Genomic DNA, 19,760 nt, shown 5'->3' with positions numbered 1-19,760 from the left:
CCCACACAGGTCCAGGGAGCAAGCAGTGATGGCTGGAGGGGGAACCTGTTCTGCATGAGTTGTCTCCAAGTTCTCATTTTGGAGTAACAAATTCGTGTGATGCTGTTAATGGGGTTTTGCGTCTTTGCTATACTGGTCTTCAGAAAAGGGTGCCAAGAATTGCTATAGTATTTGCTGGTTTACAGCTGTGTATTAATGGAAAATCCTAACATTCCTCTCAGAAAAAAACATTGTTTTCACCCCACCTAAACCAGTGCGAAGTAAGAAAGGAACTGTGTTGTCCAGCTTTGCCTCGCATGCAGGCTGCTTTCTGTTGATGCAGTTTTCTTATGACTCAAGAACTCTTCAGGATTATTTTGGGAGAAATTAGGGGTTTTATCCTGTTGAGTCATGCTCATGCAACCATTCTAGAAAAACAAAACTTTCCATATTATTAGAATAAGCTTTGGCATCTTAGCCTGCAAACTTCCCTGCTAGCTGTTCCTGTGTTGAGGCAGCAAATCAGCATTCTTTTATTCTGACTGAATGCTTCCAGAAAGGATATGATGCAAAAATACACGTTGGTATTTATCCCATTTAAAGAATGTATTATTTATTTTATTATACTTCCTTGGCAGAGGCAGTCCCAAAGGCTGGCTTTTGAGTGAGTAACCATTTACAGAGCATTATCACACTCTGCCACAACCGCAGGGTGAGGACAGCTCAGAGGAAAAATAAGGGGAATTTGCTCTTCTGCATTTAAACTTTCAGTCTGAAGATCTACCCAGGGGATTGAGCTGCTGGCATGGTAGGCTTGATACAGAAGAGGACAAGTTAAATTTGTTTATTTTCCATTATAATGTTCCATTTTGTTGTAGTTTGAAGACGAATACCTGAAGCCCTGCAAGTCAATTAAAGTATAGACACCAGCAGTGTATGCCAAGGCTCTGCTTTCAGGACCATGAAGGAATACCAGGCCATTCTGCTTTCAGCTACGTGAGTATTATACCTCCTACTCCAAAGACTGCAAGCACAGATCTGACCACTTTTCCTTGCCAGCCTTTTCCAGGGTGGGAGTAGGAGAAGAGACCACCAGGCTCGGCCCAGCTGATGTGCTGACACATCCTGGTTACCGGGGGTAAGTCTCAGGATGCAGTTTTGCATGGCTTGCAAAGATTCGGAAAGTTTTTCCGCTCATATCACAGGCCAGCTGACAGATTTATGACCTTCCTCCCTTTTCTACTGCTTCTAGCTTTTCTTCAAGACAGAGGTTTGGGACAGAGTGTCACCTGGGCTGGACCCCTCCTGCACTGCTCACTTGTCCTTTCTCAGTGGAAAAGCAAAAAGCAGCTCTGAGCGTGGATGCTGACATTCAGGAAAGAGAGGAAGGAAGGGGATGGGCTGCAGGATACTCTCATGTGAGACTGGGAAGGCGAAGTGCTTTAAAGAGCCTGACGTGCCCAGATGCTGCAGGAGATGGAGGAGTCGGTACCTCTGGCTGGCAGAGAGGAGAAGGCTGCCAGGCTTTAGTGACTGGAACCTGAGCCTAAAGCCATGTCCCCCAGGTACAGAAAGAGGAGGCAGCGGGGGTATAACTGTGCAATAACCCTTGTAACCCTGATGATAGACTGACTAAAGACTAGTGTTGCCACTTGGTTCGTTGTTTTTGATCAGCAAGTGCCTTCCTGTGGAGTTCTGTCCCACATAAATATATTTCTGTATCTACATCTATTTTGGTCAACACCCATCTAATATAGGCTCCTATCGCACCTGGCACTGAGCTGTGGGAGGCAAGGATGCTGAGCAGGCTGTCGCTGGGGGTTAAGGAAGAGCTGACTGAGGAAAATATGTGCTGCTTGTGCTGCTGTCAGATAAACAGTACCGTTTAAAGCAAGAGAGCATCAAAAAGGGTGACCACAGCTCTGTTTCAGCCCTATCTATCTGCTTGTATGGTGCCTCTGATTGGAACATCTGTAGTTACAAAAGCACAAGCTTGTTGTGGACCTGTGCCCTTCTGCTGGGGAAAATGTAATGTACCAACCAGCACAGGTGGAGGTACGTGCCTTTTTTAAACACTATAAAAGAGGAAGGATAAGCATAGCTTGAACTTGGAGGAGAGAAAGCACTCACAAGGTGCAACTTTGTTCAGTGCTAAGCATGCAGTTACTCTGGAGAAAAAGCAAATTAAAGGTATTCTCACCTTAAAAGACAGCAGTTTTCTCCTACTCTAGACTCTGTGATTTCAAAAGTTGTTTTGAGTCCAGGCTGCAGCTCAGTTTGGAAGCTGATGTGCTGGGAGGCAGCTGGCTGTTACCTCACCTCTGTGTGCGGAGCAGTCTGTGGAGAGCATTTCTGGCCACCTTGAGCATTCTCAGGCCTTTCTAACTCTGGATAACCTGATGAATCCTGACATATTGACCTGGGATGAGAAAGGGAGAAGTGCTGCTTGTAGACTTTTTTCCCTGCTGATGGAATCAAGCAGAAATCCCACCCTGATTTCTTGTTTTTTTTTCAGCAGCTTGCTGAACTGAACTCCTTGTTTTGTGAACTGCAGCATGGGAAGGTGGGCAGGGTCACTCTGGTTTTCCCTTTCTGAGAGAAATCAGAAACCCAGCCCAGTTTAGAAGTGTAATGAGAGTGGGCTGAGCTTGTGTGTTAGGAGAAAGTCAGTACTTCTGAAAAAAATAGCACCTACATTGAGTCTCCACCAATGCATGGTGATGAAGCTGTAACACACAAAAAAGTGTGCCCGCTACACATTCAACAAAGGTCGCTAGATGATGGCAAAGCAGTGTATGTTGTCTATCTTGATTTCAGTAAAGCATTTGGCACAGTCTCCCACAGCATCCTTGCTGCTGAACTGAGGAAGTGTGGACTGGATGATCGGGTAGTGAGGTAGACTGGGAACTGCCTGAAGGAAAGAAGCCAGAGAGTTGTGGTCAATGGTGCAGAGTCTAGTTGGAGGCCTGTATCTAGTGGAGTGCCTCAAGGGTCAGTACTGGGACCAGTATTATTCAATATATTCATCAGTGACTTGGATGAGGGAATAGAGTGCACTGTCAGCAAGTCTGCTGATGACACCAAGATGGGAGGAGTGGCTGACATGCCAGAAGGCTGTGCTGCCATCCAGCGAGACCTGGACAGGCTGGAGAGCTGGGCAAGGAAAAATTTAATGAAATAGAACAAGGACAAGTGTAGAGTCTTGCATCTGGGTAGGAACAGCCCCAAGTTCCAGTATAAGTTGGGGAACGACCTATTAGAGAGCAGCATAGGGGAAAGGGACCTGGGGGTCCTGGTGGACAGCAGGATGACCATGAGCCAGCACTGTGCTCTTGTGGCCAAGGCCAATGGCATCCTGGGGTGTATTAGAAGGGGGGTGGTTAGTAGGTTGAGAAAGGTTCTCCTTCCCCTCTACTCTGCCCTGGTGAGACCACATCTGGAATATTGTGTCCAGTTCTGGGCCCCTCAGTTCAAGAAGGACAGGGAACTGCTGGAGAGAGTCCAGCGCAGAGCAACAAAGACAATTAAGGGAGTGGAGCACCTCCCTTATGAGGAAAGGCTGAGGGAGCTGGGTCTCTTTAGCTTGGAGGAGGCTGAGGGGTGACCTCATTAATGTTTATAAATATATGAAGGGTGAGTGTCACGAGGATGGAGCCAGGCTCTTCTCAGTGACAACCAATGATAAGACAAGGGGTAATGGGTACAGACTGGAACACAGGAAGTTTCACTTAAATTTGAGAAGAAACTTCTTCTCATTGAGGGTGACAGAACACTGGAACAGTCTGCCCAAGGGGGTTGTGGAGTCTCCTTCTCTGGAGACATTCAAAACCCGCCAGGACGCCTTCCTGTGTAACCTCATCTAGGTGTTCCTGCTCTGGCAGGTGGATTGGACTAGATGACCTTTTGAGGTCCTTTCCAATCCCTAACATTCTGTGGTTCTCCGATTCTGTGAAGTACATGGCCTCATATGTGATCTTCTTCAAAGCTCTTCACAAATTTAACCATATTTAGTTTTATCAAGGGATTGCAATTTTGATGACAAAAACATGTAGGAATGAGTTACATCAAACCCAGAACTAACATTTGAAAACATTTTGAAATCTGAAGGTCTTCTCTTTTTGAAGAACTAGAACTATTCCAGCTGAGAGGTTCCCGAAGGAAGAGGCAGTTTTTGGGAAGTTGTTGACATCCCTTCACTCATTTCCTTTCCCTGCTGTGACTCACAGCCTGCTCCACCTCTTTTCCCCCACACCTTCTCAGTAAAACTGCATTAAAAATGTTGTTAGGCTTATCATCTATACTCTGCAACAGACAGAAAATACAAGGGTATCTCAGTCTTTCAATGCTCTTTTTTGGAAAGCGTCAAGTTTTCAACCAAATGTGCAATGCTGATTTTAAGGTAGCAGGACTGAAGGTTGTTATGAGATGCGGTCAGGCTTCTGCCTGGGCTTTGCCACCCTTGAGCACTGTGCCACCATGGGCCCTCTGACACGTGGCCAAGCAGCTGGCAGGAATCAGTCTGTCTGTCTGCTCCCAGGCAGGTACGTCTTGGTGCAAGTAGGCATCAGACCATGACAATTTTTGTGCACAGAAAAAAACACAGGAACTGGAGCAGGAAGGTTCGGTGTTTGAAATTAATGGTTTTCCCTTTCAGAGCCGGTAGGAAGAGCCCCAAACCCTTTATGCATGTAGCATATTTGGCCATTTGACCAGCTGTGTGTTTCCATTCAGTCAGGCTAAAATAACTATCATCAAACCTCCCCTCTCAAGATTGCCTTGGATGCTTACAGAGGGATACTTTCTTTCAAATTATGTCTTCTATTTCAGGTAGAATATTATTCCCATTCTTATGCATTTTATGTTTGTTGATAATGTATGACTGTAATGTCCTAGGAGATTACATGGAGTGTTTCTCTAGTACACTCTTTGACAAAACAATTTGACTCCAACATTTATATCAATATAATATATATCTCAATCTATACATTGTTAGCATTTTACAGAACCTACACAACAAAATAACTTGACTGTGCTGGGATGTTTTGTTGCTCGGGGCAGTTAACACCCTCCCAAAGCATACCAAATAATAAGTATCGAAAGCAGAGACACAGGGAGGTGAATACAGTTCTGCTTAGGAACTATTTCTGCACCTAATGCCAGAGGAAGTCATTGTGAAAGAATGACTTGCGCAAAATGGTTGCATCAGCCTTTCCAGTGATGGGCGATGACTGACAAGAGAAAAGAGATCTGCTTTCAGCTTGCAAAGAAGCAAGTGCAAACTCAGTCTATGCTCATTTTTGTGTCCCTGGTCAGAAGCAGCAATACACGTGGCTGAAATGTCTGTTTGAAGAGCAGTGTCATGTGTGCTGGACAATGCTGAACTCTTCAGAAACCATGGTTTCTCTAGCGGAGCAGATACTAAGGAAAAGCCATGCAAACTGGTCTGCTTCACTGAAGGAGTAGTTAGAGGATGCTGGGAAACCGTAAACATAAAGTTTGATTTGAGAAGCACAAGCTGAAATATTTTCTCACTCCAGGAGCATTGTTGCATCAGACCTGCCAAGGGGTTTCCTGCTTGTGTTTTTCTTTCAGGTGTGAGGTGACCACTTGGATCACAGAGTACACCATCAGCACCTGAGGAGACTGAAATACAGCATATACTGCACAAGGTAAGTATTTAATCTCCGCGTATTCGGGATTTGGGAATGCTGTTCGTCTGCAGTACTGGAGCTGTTGACAGCAACTTGTGAGCATTGATAAGTGACTTACTTCCTGGTGTAGCCAAAAGTGAAATGTTCCTTGGCACCCATGGCAGGAAACATAGCCCTTCTGTGTATTAAAATCGGTATTGTTCTAATTACATCCCTGGCTTATCGGGTGATGGTAATATTTAATTCCCATGTATTGTCATTGCTGATTTACAGAAAAGGATGATAGACTTGTTTGGTTGCACATCAACTTGTTCTGCCTTTCCAGTAAAGAATGTAAATTGTTTACACACTGTATAAAAGGGTGTGCCAGGAGACTTAGAGAGTTCTGCTTTTTAGAAGCCTTGAGGCTGGTAAGACTCCATGCAGGGGACCCCAAAATCTCTTCTGGGAAAGTTTGCAGTGTCAGAAGCCAGAACCCACCTGAAGGGGCAAGAGGGAGGACACACTCTGTTTGGGCTTCTTCCTCATGGGAAGCCATACTAGATGGACAGGCTAAGGCTGTGAAGGCTGTGAGCATTTAGAGTCATAGAGTCATTAAGTTTTGAAAAGACCTTTAAATTCATTGAGTCTTATTGTTAACCTAACATTGACAGGTCCATCACTAAACCATGTCTCTAAGTGCCACATCTACACGCCACTTCCCTGGGCAGCCCGTTTCAATACTTGATAACCCTTTTGGTGAATAATTTTTTCCTAATATCCAATCTAAGCCTCCCCCAGCATAACCTGAGGCCATTTCCCATCATCCTATTACTTCTTACTTGGGAGAGGAGACCAACACCCTCCATGCTACAGCTTCCTTTCAGGTAGCTGTAGACAGCGATAAGGTCTCCCCTTAGCCTCCTTTTCTCCAGGCTAAACAGCTCCAGTTCCCTCAGACGCTCCTCATCAGACTTGTGCTCCAGACCCCTCACCAGCTTCATTGCCCTTCTCCGAACTCTCTCCAGCACCTCTGTAGTGAGGGGCCCAGAACTGAACACAGGATTCGAAGTAAAACCTCAGCACTGTGGAGTACAGGGGAACAATCACTGCCCTAGTACTGCTGGACACACTATTCCTGATACAAACCAGGATGCTGTTGGCCTTTTTGGCCACCCGGGCACACTGCTGCCTCATGTTCAGCTGCCTGTCAAACAACATCCTGAGATCCCTCTCTGCCAGGCAGCTTTCCAGCCACTCTTCCCCGAGCCTGTAGCACTGCCTGGAGTTGTTGTGACCCAAGCGCAGGACCTGGCACTTGGCCTTGTTGAACACCATACAATTGGCCTCAGCCCATCAACCCAGCCTGTCCAGATCCCCTTGTAGAGCAGATCAACTCTCCTGCCCATTTTGGTGTTGTCTGCAGACTCACTGAGGGTACACTCAGTTCACTCATCCAGATCACTCATGATCTAATGGTCTTCCCCTGTTTACATCTGAAACATCCAGCTGTGGTTTCGTTGCTGGGAGAGCTGTAATATGAGAGATGTAAGAGGTGAGAGCCATAGCCAACAAGCACACGAGAAGGCAAGGACATTGAGAATGCTCCTTTATGATTGTTCAAATATGATGTGGCTGTACTCCAAGAGAAGTTTTGCAGGCCAATTAGGAAAGGTTTATAGACGTCGCAGGATGACTCTTACAAGAAAAAGGTTTAATCTGAACTTCCTAATACAATTGCACAGGTTTTCAATTGTTGTCAGTTGCTGTTCAAAACTAAAAGTGAACACTACCATCTTTCCTCTCTCTTTTATACAGCAAAATGTCCAGCCAAACAAAACAGAAATCCAGAACTACACGCACCTGGCAAGTATGGGCCATCTACGTGGTCTTAGCTGGAAACCTCTCTGAAGAGCAAGTGCTGAAGCAGGCTTGTCCTTCATGTGATGCCACTCAGCTTTGCAACTGCTCTTCCATGGGCTTGGACTTCATCCCTCCAGGGCTCACAGGCAAAATCACAACGTTAAACCTGGCCTACAACAAGATAAAGCACATCCGATCCCAGGACCTGCAGCAGGCTGTGAACCTGAGAACCCTGCTGCTGCAGTCCAACAAAATCAGCTCTATAGATGAGGAGTCATTTCACTCCCTTGGGAAGCTGGAGCTCTTGAACTTATCAAATAACAGCTTGGCTCACTTGTCCCCTGCGTGGTTTGGGCACCTTTTTTCACTCCAGCACCTCCACCTTCGAGGCAATTCGTACAGAGACCTGGGGGAAATCCCTCCCTTTTCTAGCCTGAGGAACCTGAGCTCTCTCCACCTGGGCAACCCATGGTTCTCCACGATAAAGCAAGGGAACTTTGAGGGCATTGAGCTTCTTGATGAGTTGTTGGTTGATAGTGGTAATCTCAGTCAGTATGAGCCAGGAAGTTTAAAATCGATTAAGAAGATAAATCACATGATCATAAACCTAAGAAATACAAATGTATTCGCAGCTATTGTGAGGGACCTTCTGCACTCTGTCACTTGGTTAGAAGTGAGAGAAATAAAATTAGAGATTGAAGAAAAAAGCTTAGTGCAGAACTCTACACTTCCTTTTAGGATACGAAAACTTACATTTAAAGATGCTTGGTTCACAGATAAATATATAAGCCGAATACTAGTATTACTGAAACAAATCACATCTTTGCAAGAGTTAGAGGCAATCGATTGTGTACTTGAAGGAAAAGGAGCATGGAATACTGAAGAAATCGCAAGCAGTGGGCAAAGTTTTGTTGAAACAGTATCAATAATAAATATAATTATTCCACATTTTCACTTGTTTTTTGACCTGGAAGGTTTGGAGTCACAATTAAAAAACCTGAAAAGACTCACCATTGTAAGCTCTAGAGTTTTCATGGTACCATGCAATATTGCAAAACATTTTTCATCACTTGTGTATGTGGACTTTCATGATAACTTACTTGTAAATAATCGTTTAGATGAGACAGTCTGTGAAGATGCTTGGCCTTCATTGCAAACTTTAAATTTAAGTCAGAACTCTCTAAAATCTCTGAAACAGACAACAAATTCTGTAAGTCGTCTACCCACACTAATTAATCTTGACATTAGCCAAAATAAGTTTGGTGAGATTCCGGATGTGTGTGACTGGCCAAAAAACCTGAGATATTTGAATCTCTCCAGCACTCAAATTCCTAAACTAACTTCTTGCATTCCCCCAACACTGGAGGTTTTGGACGTTAGTGCTAACAACCTGAAGGAGTTTGGACTGCAACTGCCGTTCCTCAAAGAGCTGTACCTCACAAAAAACCAGCTGAAGACCTTGCCTGGTGCTGCACCCATTCCTAACTTAGTGGCTTTGTCAGTCAGAAGGAACAAACTCAACAGTTTCTCCAGGGAAGAGTTTGAGTCGTTCAGGAAAATGGAGCTGCTGGATGCCAGTGGCAACAACTTCATTTGCTCTTGTGAATTCCTCTCCTTCATCCACCATGAGGCCAGGATAGCCCAGGTGCTGGTGGGATGGCCAGACCAGTATGTCTGTGACTCTCCTCTGGCAGTGAGAGGGGTGCAGGTTGGAGACGTGCACCTCTCCCTGATGGAGTGCCACAGGTCCCTCGTGGTGTCACTGATCTGTGTGCTGGTGTTCCTGGTCATCCTCATCCTCGTGGCTGTCGGCTACAAGTTCCACGCGGTCTGGTACCTGAGGATGACCTGGGCATGGCTGCAAGCCAAGCGGAAGCCCAAGCGAGCTCCCCCAAAGGACATCTGCTACGACGCTTTTGTCTCCTACAGCGAGAATGACTCCGACTGGGTGGAAAACATAATGGTGCGGGAGCTGGAGCAGGCCTGCCCCCCCTTTCGGCTCTGCCTCCATAAGCGGGACTTTGTGCCCGGGAAGTGGATTGTGGACAACATTATTGACTCCATAGAGAAGAGCCACAAAACGCTCTTTGTGCTGTCCGAGCACTTTGTGCAGAGCGAGTGGTGCAAATACGAGCTGGACTTCTCGCACTTCCGCCTCTTCGACGAGAACAATGATGCAGCAATTCTCGTCCTCCTGGAGCCCATCCAGAGTGAAGCGATTCCCAAGAGGTTCTGCAAGCTGCGGAAGATCATGAACACAAAGACCTACCTGGAGTGGCCTCCTGGTGAAGAGCAGCAGAACATCTTTTGGGAAAACTTGAAAGGAGCCTTGAAGTCATAGAACAAATCAGCAGCCCCCCATTTCAGCATATTTTCACAAAAGATATGTGTCATTGTTTTTTCCTACTCAGAATTTTTTCTTTCTTATTTTCCTGACTAAGGAGAACTGTCTCTGTTTTGTGTAGAAATAATTATGATCTTACTAAATGAGAAAGACCTACTTTAGGCTTTCCAGTGATTTGATACTCTGATCTTTCAGAATCCCTGCCAATAACTATGATGTTTGGAAGCTATATTGGACTTCATGTGCTTTGCTACGTACATTTAGCTGAATGTAGGGTATTCTGTACTCTTTATTCCTGTTACCACATGCACAAATAGTTCCTAACAATGTTGTTGCAATTTACAAATTAAAATAAAAGCCAAGTGCTTCAGTACTCTGCTGTGTCTGTTGCACTGCTTTGATTTATTTTCATTGCCATCATGCATAGCAGGGGAATTAATATTAAATTCTGGAAAAAAAAAAAATGGGGACTTATATTAAAATATGCCCTCCAAAGCCCTGCCATTCCTGTGCAACACAAAAGAAGACAGTATTGAATATGTACCTCCATTCACAAGTCTGTTATTCTGGCTAGTTACACCCAAATTCATACCATCATGCACAGTTTGGAGTTTACCCACTAATTATTATTAATTATTAATTATTGGAGTTTACTCATTAAATGTGAAGGAAGCATGCCTGCACCTTATACAGTGACTGTGGTGAAATCCAGAGACATTGAATTATTTGGTTTACGTGTGTGTGGTGTTTGTGATCTCTTTGTTTTTTTTTGTTGTTGTTTGTTTGGTTTTTGGTTTTGTGTGTGTGTGGTGTTTTTTTTTTTCCTCCCTGTGAATTCTTGTTTATCCCTCCATTGTTACCACCATGTTCATTTTTGTCTACCCACAGAAACAGCTGAAGCCTTCTATTTGTGGGGCATGAGGCTGTGTTTCTAATGAGTGGGCTAGGTGTTGCAGACTGGCTCACTTCTTGTTTCTGCTGTTCTACTTTGCATAGCGCATTTAAATAATCATTGGGCCACACACCCTTACAGCTCTACTTAGCTTCCTATATAACCAGTGCAGAAAATCACACAAATAAGACTCAGTTCGTCTTTCTACTTCAGTATGAGGTATCTCCTAGAATTGCTCTATTGTTCTTCCCCAATTACAATTGGAATCCAGATAAGCAGATAGATCCAGAAGTTTATATTAAGATAGCTGGTCCCACCCTGACTGCCTTGAGTCACAGTTTGGGGTTTCTTGTGCTTCAGATATTCTTGTGGAAACCTGAAATTGTCTCTGAGGGGATAAAGTTAGATGTGGATTTCTCTAACTTGGCACTTCCATGCTCCGCTTTGCTTGTGTTGTTGAGGCTTAAGTACAGCAGAGTCTAAATGTATCTTGATTAAACTTTCTACATGCAATTATTTTGTGGTGAAGTACAAAAGCATTGGTATATGAACTGAGTATTTGAAAAATGGAGAAATTTGCTTATACACGTCTCTATGATGGCATATGTGTACACGGTCATATAGATGTATATCTGTGTATGTGCCTCTGCATATGTATATATTCACACTCCAGTGTGTATATGTATATACACAGACACAAGATGATAGTTTCTGTGGGTGTAGCCTGCGAACACTCAGTTCTACTTTCCTGTTATAATGCTGTTTCTAGGGTTAGGCCAAAGTCTACTGCAAAAAGATTTTTCTATTCACTCTCTTGGACAAGAATAGCTCAAGGGCAAGTCAGGGCTGAACTCCAGGTGAGTGATGAGTGAATCATCTGATCACAAACACTGAACACTGATGAAACAGATTAGGAAACTGTATGCCTAGAGATAAGATGTCTGGCTGGTCATTTCAAAGTGAAGGCCAGAGAGAAAATTAAGAGAAGCCCTGGCTTTCACACAGTACACTTTTACCATAAACCCAGGCTTTTATGGGTTGGCACATTTAAAAGGACCGATAGTGTTACTGCTCTTACGCTCATGAGATCTAGGTGGGAATTCCCCTGCTGACATTGTGAGGCTGAGAGGTGAAGTGGGAAGGAAACAGCAGCATGAGAGGAAGCTGGGTGAAGAGTGATCAGTAAGAGAAAGGTGAAATACGACATAGGTTAACTGGTATGCAGGCACCGGAGCTGAAGCTGGCATCCCCAGGAATCTCTTCTGCAAAGAGGTGAGTTTGCAGGCAGATGGAGGCCGGATACGCAGGGAAAAAGGGTGGAGCTGGAACAGCAGAGGAAGAAGCAAGGAGGGAGCACTGGGAAGAGGCTATGTAATCTCTGCCACCGAGTCCTCCTCCTCTGCATGGGGGGTTCAGTGTGCTTGGGGCTGCTGGCAGGGGCCAGCTCCTGCAGGAATGTGGGGCAGGGAGGGATTTCTGGCTGCCAGCAGAAGTGTAGCAGGCTGGTGCAATTGCAGGCAGGGCTGTATAGTGGGCACGCAGCAGGAGGAAGGCTCCCTGAGAGAGCTGGGACACGTTGATGGGAGTAGTGGCTGTCAGGAGAGAGGAAAACAGCAAATGAGGAGACAAGTTGGGTCAGACTGCCATTTCTGCTCATTTTCCATGTGGGTGGGAGCCTTGTACGTGCTTTGTTCTGTTCGTATGTTTTCCCACTTGTGTGTTGATACTGTCTGCCCAGGAAAGGCTGGACGTGAAGGTGGGCTGTGTTTGGTTTAGGAATTCAACCAGGAAAAGAGCTCATTCAGCAATGGTCTTGGGGCAGTGGGATCAGTTATTTCCTCACCTAACTCTGCCCAGTTGCATATCTTCTGTGTTGGAAACAAGAAAGGGGTATGCGTGCACATGTGTGTGTGTGTGTGTACACACATATATACTAGTAAGCCAAAGCTGGTGGGTAATATCCAGGGATGTGTAACCCACACACAACCAAGTAGAAAGCAGCAGCTTTCCCCAGCCTGCTTGTGGATTGATCCCTTCACCAGCCACTGACCCTTTCGCTGCAGAATCCATGGCACTGCTCAAACTTACCAGCCTTCATTTAGCTTGATAGCATTCCCCAAGCTAAAATCAATTTGCACACTTTATTTTAGCAGTTATATTAGCCTTTAGCATATGTTAGCATTTAGAGAACCTAATTTTGTTGGTACTCATGGTTTTGTCTAAAAATATGCGCATAGCCTGGAGAACAGAAGGCTGAGGTGAGACCTTATCACTTTCTACAACCACCTGAAAGGAGGTTGTGGAGTGGAGAGTGTTGGTGTGTTCTCCCAAGTACCAAGTGGTAGGACCAGAGTAAATCATCTCAGGTTGCACCAGGGGATGTTTAGATTGGATATTAGGAAAGATTCCTTCACAGGAACAGACTGACCAGGGAAGTGGTTCAGTCACTGTCCCTGGAGGTGTTTAAAAGACATGTAGATGAGATTCTTCAGAACATGGTTTGGAAGTGGACTTAGCAGTGCTAGGTTGATGATTGACTCAATGATCTTAAAGGTCTTTTCCAAGCAAAACAATTCAATGATTCTGTGTTTCTTCAAATAGTTCTACTGGCCTGGGCCCGGGAAGATAATCCTAAGAGTGCTGGTGGCTCAGACCCTTTGTCCATAACCCAGAAACACTTTGAATGTCCAGTTTACTAAAGTGGTCTATGGCATAATGGCATCTGTGCAATATTCCATATTATTAGCTGCATTTCAAATTCTGCGTGGCTTTTTTTTTTAATTCCCAGCACAACACGGAAACGTGATTCCTTGGCAGGGTGGTGATGATGTGGATTGGGGCTGTATTTATGAGTGGGTGAAGGGAGGCCTGAAATCACCCTGTAAGTCAGGGTTTTAAGTTGAATTATTAGACAGGAATGGGAAGGGGAAGAGAATGGCTGAAAATGAATGAGGGTGGGAATGGGATTTCCCTGAGTATCTGTTCACATTAAAGATGAGAAAAAATCTGGAAAAGATGCTCAGGGAAGTGACAATAAAGAAAATCATCCTGTACCACCAAATGGGGTTAAGTCCTGCAGTCCCTGTTTGGTTTCAGGCTGGAAAGGTGGAGAGTCATTAGGCTCATCCAATATTTCCAGTGGAGTACCTGTCCAGTTCCCTTATGTGCTGCCAGTTTCCCATCTGTGAATAACCTACCTTTAGATAGATTTTGATTGGCCAGGTTATCTGCTTGTTTCTTGTTCTAACAGTAAGCATTTTGATGGCAACTTTAAAAATCCTACTTAAATGTGTTGCTTGTGAAAATCCTCTTACTCATAGCTTTGTTCCTATGGCCTACAGCACTATGTTTTCCAGCCAGATTTGCAAGACCAAAAAAGCCCCATAGAAGAGCCTCAGCTGGACAGCAGGTGAGTGTGACTACAAATCGCATATATATATGCGCACATATATAAATCTCTAGGTACTTAAACTATGGTGCTCCATTTTAAGTCGATGGAATCGCTTCTCTTGGAATCATCGTATCTTAATTTGAGTGTCTAAGGGACATGATGTAAATTGTCTGTAAGAGTTATTATTTTTCTCCATTGATGTTGGAAGACATGGTGGATGACCAGCTCAGCTGTGGGCCTCTAAAGAAAGGAGAGGACTGTGTCCTTCAAGACCCAAAGCTCTACATCAGGGAGAGATAGAGATTACAGGAAAATAACACAGAAGGTAAAAATGTTTATAATCCTTCAGGTAGGAAGAGATGGAATTATTAAAAAAAAAAATAATCTACAACTTTTATTCCTGTCCCCATATGCTCAAACAATTTCAGCTATTTCTGTCCCTTTTGAATCATTTCAAGCAGCTCTGGCTAAAATAAATACAACTAGGAGAGTAGGACTTGTCTGAATGAACTTGTCTGTGTGGGTCAGCTATTGTAAAACAAATAACAGTATTAATTCTAACTACTGGAGATTTTCTGCACAGAGCTTCAGTGGGATGACTGAAGGAGAAAGTACTCCTCAGTGAGGCAATCTAACACATTTAACCTGATACAGAGACCATGATGATCTTTGGAAACCTGTTCATTAGCCTCTTTGGGGCTGGTTCACTCTTTTCACCCTCAGTAAGATACCTACTGAAGTAGGAGCATTTGTGACACACTGGGGAAAGTTACACTTTAAAAGTGCTCTTTCATCCTTGTCAAGAAAGCATCAATAAAAAAGGAGTTATGATTCAATATGTAACAAGCGTTTTGAAGGGAACACAGCCCTCTCAGGCTTCCAGAATTGTTTCTCCAACTTCTCAGAGGCACAGAAGAGCTGAAGTCACCTTGTTGGGAGTTAGAATAGGCTGGGTATTGCAGCAGCCTCTGTAACACAAAAAGCCCTGTCAAATCAGTACTGTGAATGACATGGCTGTGAGAAGAAAGAGAAGTGACACAGCTGTGTGGCTTGTCTTGAATCATTTCAGTCCAGAAGATGAGGAACAGGCAGTGGGTCTGGTAAAAGCTGATCTAATCTAGCCAGCTGATCAGCAGGAGGCTCCAAAAGCCCCTGGCTCTTCCTCATGGCTGGGCCTGAACTTCCCTCTGCTGCAGAGGCGCAAAGCAGAAAAAAACACTAGCAGAGGAGAAGGATGTGGCAGTAAAAAGGAAGAGCTAAGAGTGGATAGGTTACAATGGTTGGTTTTGCCAGCTTGAGTTCCATTAGCTAGTATTACACTGGTAGCAACGTGATAACCATGTCCTACACAGACACCCAGGCCAATACGTATTTCCCTGCCACTAGCACATTTGGAAGCAGAATAGCCAAAGGTAGGCAAAATGAGGAAAGGGACTGAAATTTATGCAACTCTCTTCTCTCTATGGTCAGAACTGAGATAAGACATATACTTGAAATGAGTACTAAATGTAAACATCACTGTCTCCCACAGGGTGCTGACTTTTCTTGATGTAACCATGATTTGAAACACATTCAGGAGGCTCATTATACTAAAATATGAATAAACAAAATAATAGTCACAGATCCAGGAGAAAAAGACGTAGGGTGGGGCTAAAGGGGATGTATGGGGACTATTTTCTAAACAAGGATCAGATTAATAATAATGTTGTGATTAATCAGATGTTTTGCTGAACCTGCAAAAGATTTTTGCAGCTGTTAATTGATTTGATAGTTCTCATTACAAAATTAGAAACCACAGGAAAAATAAGAGTAAATTCATCGTACTTAGCATTTAGAAAATTATTCTGAAATATTTATGTTTAATGCACCTTGTTTTGACAGATTTTTTTCATCTCTTAAGAGTGTTAAAAACATAAGTAGAGTGCCTTCAACAGGGCAGAACAGTAAGGCTTACGTTTTAGCTATATCTAAAATGTAGCTTCTTCAAAACTATTCATCTTATATTTAATCTGATTGTATTTGATATTTTAGACAAAATAATGACTACACCTATCTGGCAAGTATGGGCCATCTACGTGGTCTTAGCTGGAAACCTCTCTGAAGAGCAAGTGCTGAAGCAGGCTTGTCCTTCATGTGATGCCACTCAGCTCTGCAACTGCTCTTCCATGGGCTTGGACTTCATCCCTCCAGGGCTCACAGGCAAAATCACAACGTTAAACCTGGCCTACAACAAGATAAAGCACATCCGATCCCAGGACCTGCAGCAGGCTGTGAACCTGAGAACCCTGCTGCTGCAGTCCAACAAAATCAGCTCTATAGATGAGGAGTCATTTCACTCCCTTGGGAAGCTGGAGCTCTTGAACTTATCAAATAACAGCTTGGCTCACTTGTCCCCTGCGTGGTTTGGGCACCTTTTTTCACTCCAGCACCTCCACCTTCGAGGCAATTCGTACAGAGACCTGGGGAAAATCCCTCCCTTTTCTAGCCTGAGGAACCTGAGCTCTCTCCACCTGGGCAACCCATGGTTCTCCACCATAAAGCAAGGGAACTTTGAGGGCATTGAGCTTCTTGACGAGTTGTGGGTTGATAGTGGTAATCTCAGTCAGTATGAGCCAGGAAGTTTAAAATTGATTAAGAAGATAAATCACATGATCATAAACCTAAGAAATACAAATGTATTCGCAGCTATTGTGAGGGACCTTCTGCACTCTGTCACTTGGTTAGAAGTGAGAGAAATAGCATTCAGTATTCCTGCTGAAATGCAACTATTGAGAGTCATGTCATCTTCTTTTGCAAAGAAAATTTCTTTTAAACAGGCCTTATTAACAGATGCTACTATGCCTGAGATTGCCAGCATTTTAGAAGACATGCCAAAATTAGTGGAGGTGGAGCTGACAGACTGTAGGTTCTTAGGAACTGGAAGATGGGAAATGCAAATTCAAGCAAAACAATCACAGACTCTTAGAGTTCTGACAATAGAGAAATTGTCTATAGAAGAATTTTATTTGTTTACAGATCTTCGGGATGTGGAAAGTCTACTATCTCTTCTTACCAAAATCACAGTTCAAAACACCAAGGTCTTTTTGGTACCATGCAGCCTTTCGAAACATCTTCAGTCATTAGAGTATCTTGACCTCAGTGCAAATTTGCTTGGAGACCAGAGTTTGGAGCATTCAGCCTGCCCGGGTGGTTGGCCCTCACTACAAACTCTAAATTTAAGTCAGAATTCACTGAGTGACTTAGAAATGACAAGTAAAAGTTTGTCTCATCTAAGAAAACTAATACTTTTAGACATTAGCCGCAATAATTTTGGTGAGATTCCGGATGTGTGTGACTGGCCAAAAAACCTGAGATATTTGAATCTCTCCAGCACTCAAATTCCTAAACTAACTTCTTGCATTCCCCCAACACTGGAGGTTTTGGACGTTAGTGCTAACAACCTGAAGGAGTTTGGACTGCAACTGCCGTTCCTCAAAGAGCTGTACCTCACAAAAAACCAGCTGAAGACCTTGCCTGGTGCTGCACCCGTTCCTAACTTAGTGGCTTTGTCAGTCAGAAGGAACAAACTCAACAGTTTCTCCAGGGAAGAGTTTGAGTCGTTCAGGAAAATGGAGCTGCTGGATGCCAGTGGCAACAACTTCATTTGCTCTTGTGAATTCCTCTCCTTCATCCACCATGAGGCCAGGATAGCCCAGGTGCTGGTGGGATGGCCAGACCAGTATGTCTGTGACTCTCCTCTGGCAGTGAGAGGGGTGCAGGTTGGAGACGTGCACCTCTCCCTGATGGAGTGCCACAGGTCCCTCGTGGTGTCACTGATCTGTGTGCTGGTGTTCCTGGTCATCCTCATCCTCGTGGCTGTCGGCTACAAGTTCCACGCGGTCTGGTACCTGAGGATGACCTGGGCATGGCTGCAAGCCAAGCGGAAGCCCAAGCGAGCTCCCCCAAAGGACATCTGCTACGACGCTTTTGTCTCCTACAGCGAGAATGACTCCGACTGGGTGGAAAACATAATGGTGCGGGAGCTGGAGCAGGCCTGCCCCCCCTTTCGGCTCTGCCTCCATAAGCGGGACTTTGTGCCCGGGAAGTGGATTGTGGACAACATTATTGACTCCATAGAGAAGAGCCACAAAACGCTCTTTGTGCTGTCCGAGCACTTTGTGCAGAGCGAGTGGTGCAAATACGAGCTGGACTTCTCGCACTTCCGCCTCTTCGACGAGAACAATGATGCAGCGATTCTCGTCCTCCTGGAGCCCATCCAGAGTGAAGCGATTCCCAAGAGGTTCTGCAAGCTGCGGAAGATCATGAACACAAAGACCTACCTGGAGTGGCCTCCTGGTGAAGAGCAGCAGGAAATGTTTTGGTTTAATTTGAAAATAGCTCTAAAATCCTAGACAAGGACAGTAAAGCCTGAATATGTAGGAAACGTACATTGGATTTGTTTGCCTTGCATGTTCTTCTCATCATCTATCTTTATCTTGAGAACAGCTACTGTAAATTCTGTTACTTGCTGTGAGATTTTTTTCTTTTTGTAGCAGTGGTCAGGAATTGTTGTACTGGTTTGGGTTGGAACAAAGTTATTTTTCTTCATTATTGCTTATATGATGCTGTGGTTTGGATTTGTGAGCAGAACAGTGTTGATAACATAGGGACGTCTTAGTTATTGCTGAGCAGTGCTTGCACAGCAGCAAGGCCTCTTCTGTTTCTCTAGCTGTCCTGCTGGTGACTAGGCTGGCGTGAGACGCAGCTAGGACAGCTGATCTCAGGTGACCAAAAGGATGTCTCATACCATATAACAGCATGCTTGGCAGTAAAAATTGTGTGAAAGAAGGAGGAAGGGAGAATGTTTGGAGTGATGGTGTTTGTCTTCCCTAGTAACTGTTATGAATAACAGAGCCCTGCTTTCCTGGAGATGGCTGAGCATCACCCTGCTGACAGAAAGTAGAGAATGATTTCCTCATTTTGCTTTGCCTGAGTGTGCAGCTTTTCCTCCACCTATTGAATTGTCTTTAGGTCAACCCACAAGTTTTCTCACTTTCACCCTTCTGAACCTCTTCCCCATTCCACTGTGGGGAGAGTGAGTGAGTGGCTGTATGGTGCTGAGCTGCCTTCTGGGGTTAAACCACAACAATTGTCTGTATACATTAATCAGCAGTGTTAGCAGAAGCTGTTTCCTTTAAATATGTAATGGTGAAAAGTTGTTTAGATATACAACTATGTAGTTTATCTGTCTTTATCTTTGCAAAAGATAGGAGAGACCCTGCTTAGCCACAGGTTTTTCTTAATTCTTTGTATAAATCACTTTTAATCAAATGCAATAAAACTTGGCTTATGCTGCAAGGATTTTTGTCCTAGCTCTCCTAGTCAGTGGACCAAAAGACTGATTCCTAGCAGGTTGAATCTGGTAGGACAAATGGACAACTAACTACTGGATCACTTCAGGGCTTAGGCACAGTGTGGGACATCTCCAGACATGGACAGAAGCAGACCTTGAAAGGCTTCACATGGAAACACCTACAGCATTTTGCTGTATCTGTGATGAGATCATGCCCAAGTTAGTGTTTTTATTGTTGTGTTTTGGTCTTGGGCATCTAACATGTACAAAATCTGTTCAAACACCTCAATATTTGTAATTGAGTTTGTGTATTGGAATTTGCATCTCAC

The 19,760-nt window shown here is 44.3% G+C and overlaps 2 protein-coding genes across 5 annotated transcripts; both read left to right on the top strand.

Annotated features, from left to right (window-relative positions):
* The first annotated feature begins 625 nt into the window (after positions 1 to 625).
* Positions 626 to 10,189, top strand: LOC102084454 (toll-like receptor 2 type-1). Of its 4 annotated transcripts, XM_065062704.1 has the most exons (6): positions 650 to 787; positions 858 to 975; positions 1,039 to 1,117; positions 1,232 to 1,544; positions 5,572 to 5,648; positions 7,428 to 10,189. In XM_065062704.1, the coding sequence occupies exon 6, from the start codon at positions 7,432 to 7,434 to the stop codon at positions 9,811 to 9,813; it is 2,382 nt and encodes a 793-aa protein (XP_064918776.1). In that variant the 5' UTR covers positions 650 to 787; positions 858 to 975; positions 1,039 to 1,117; positions 1,232 to 1,544; positions 5,572 to 5,648; positions 7,428 to 7,431; the 3' UTR covers positions 9,814 to 10,189. The 4 variants fall into 4 exon arrangements, with proteins under 4 accessions (XP_064918775.1, XP_064918776.1, XP_064918777.1 ...); XM_065062703.1 differs by lacking the exon at positions 650 to 787 and adding an exon at positions 626 to 643 and having other exon boundaries at positions 858 to 1,117; XM_065062705.1 differs by lacking the exons at positions 1,039 to 1,117; positions 1,232 to 1,544.
* A 1,666-nt stretch (positions 10,190 to 11,855) lies between these two features.
* LOC102084767 (toll-like receptor 2 type-2) lies at positions 11,856 to 19,436 on the top strand. Its single transcript, XM_013372151.3, has 3 exons — positions 11,856 to 11,980; positions 14,050 to 14,117; positions 16,131 to 19,436. The coding sequence occupies exon 3, from the start codon at positions 16,139 to 16,141 to the stop codon at positions 18,488 to 18,490; it is 2,352 nt and encodes a 783-aa protein (XP_013227605.2). The 5' UTR covers positions 11,856 to 11,980; positions 14,050 to 14,117; positions 16,131 to 16,138; the 3' UTR covers positions 18,491 to 19,436.
* The last annotated feature ends 324 nt before the right edge of the window (positions 19,437 to 19,760 follow it).

Source organism: Columba livia, chromosome 4 (genome assembly GCF_036013475.1).
Source record: "Columba livia isolate bColLiv1 breed racing homer chromosome 4, bColLiv1.pat.W.v2, whole genome shotgun sequence".
Lineage (NCBI taxonomy): Eukaryota > Metazoa > Chordata > Aves > Columbiformes > Columbidae > Columba > Columba livia.
Note: the sequence above shows the minus strand (reverse complement) of the source record. Positions and strands in the feature narration are given on the sequence as shown.

Excerpts from the sequence above, each read along its gene's own strand:
- LOC102084767 (XM_013372151.3), top strand. The coding sequence starts at position 16,139 with ATGACTACACCTATCTGGCAAGTATGGGCCATCTACGTGGTCTTAGCT.
- LOC102084454 (XM_065062703.1), top strand. The coding sequence starts at position 7,432 with ATGTCCAGCCAAACAAAACAGAAATCCAGAACTACACGCACCTGGCAA.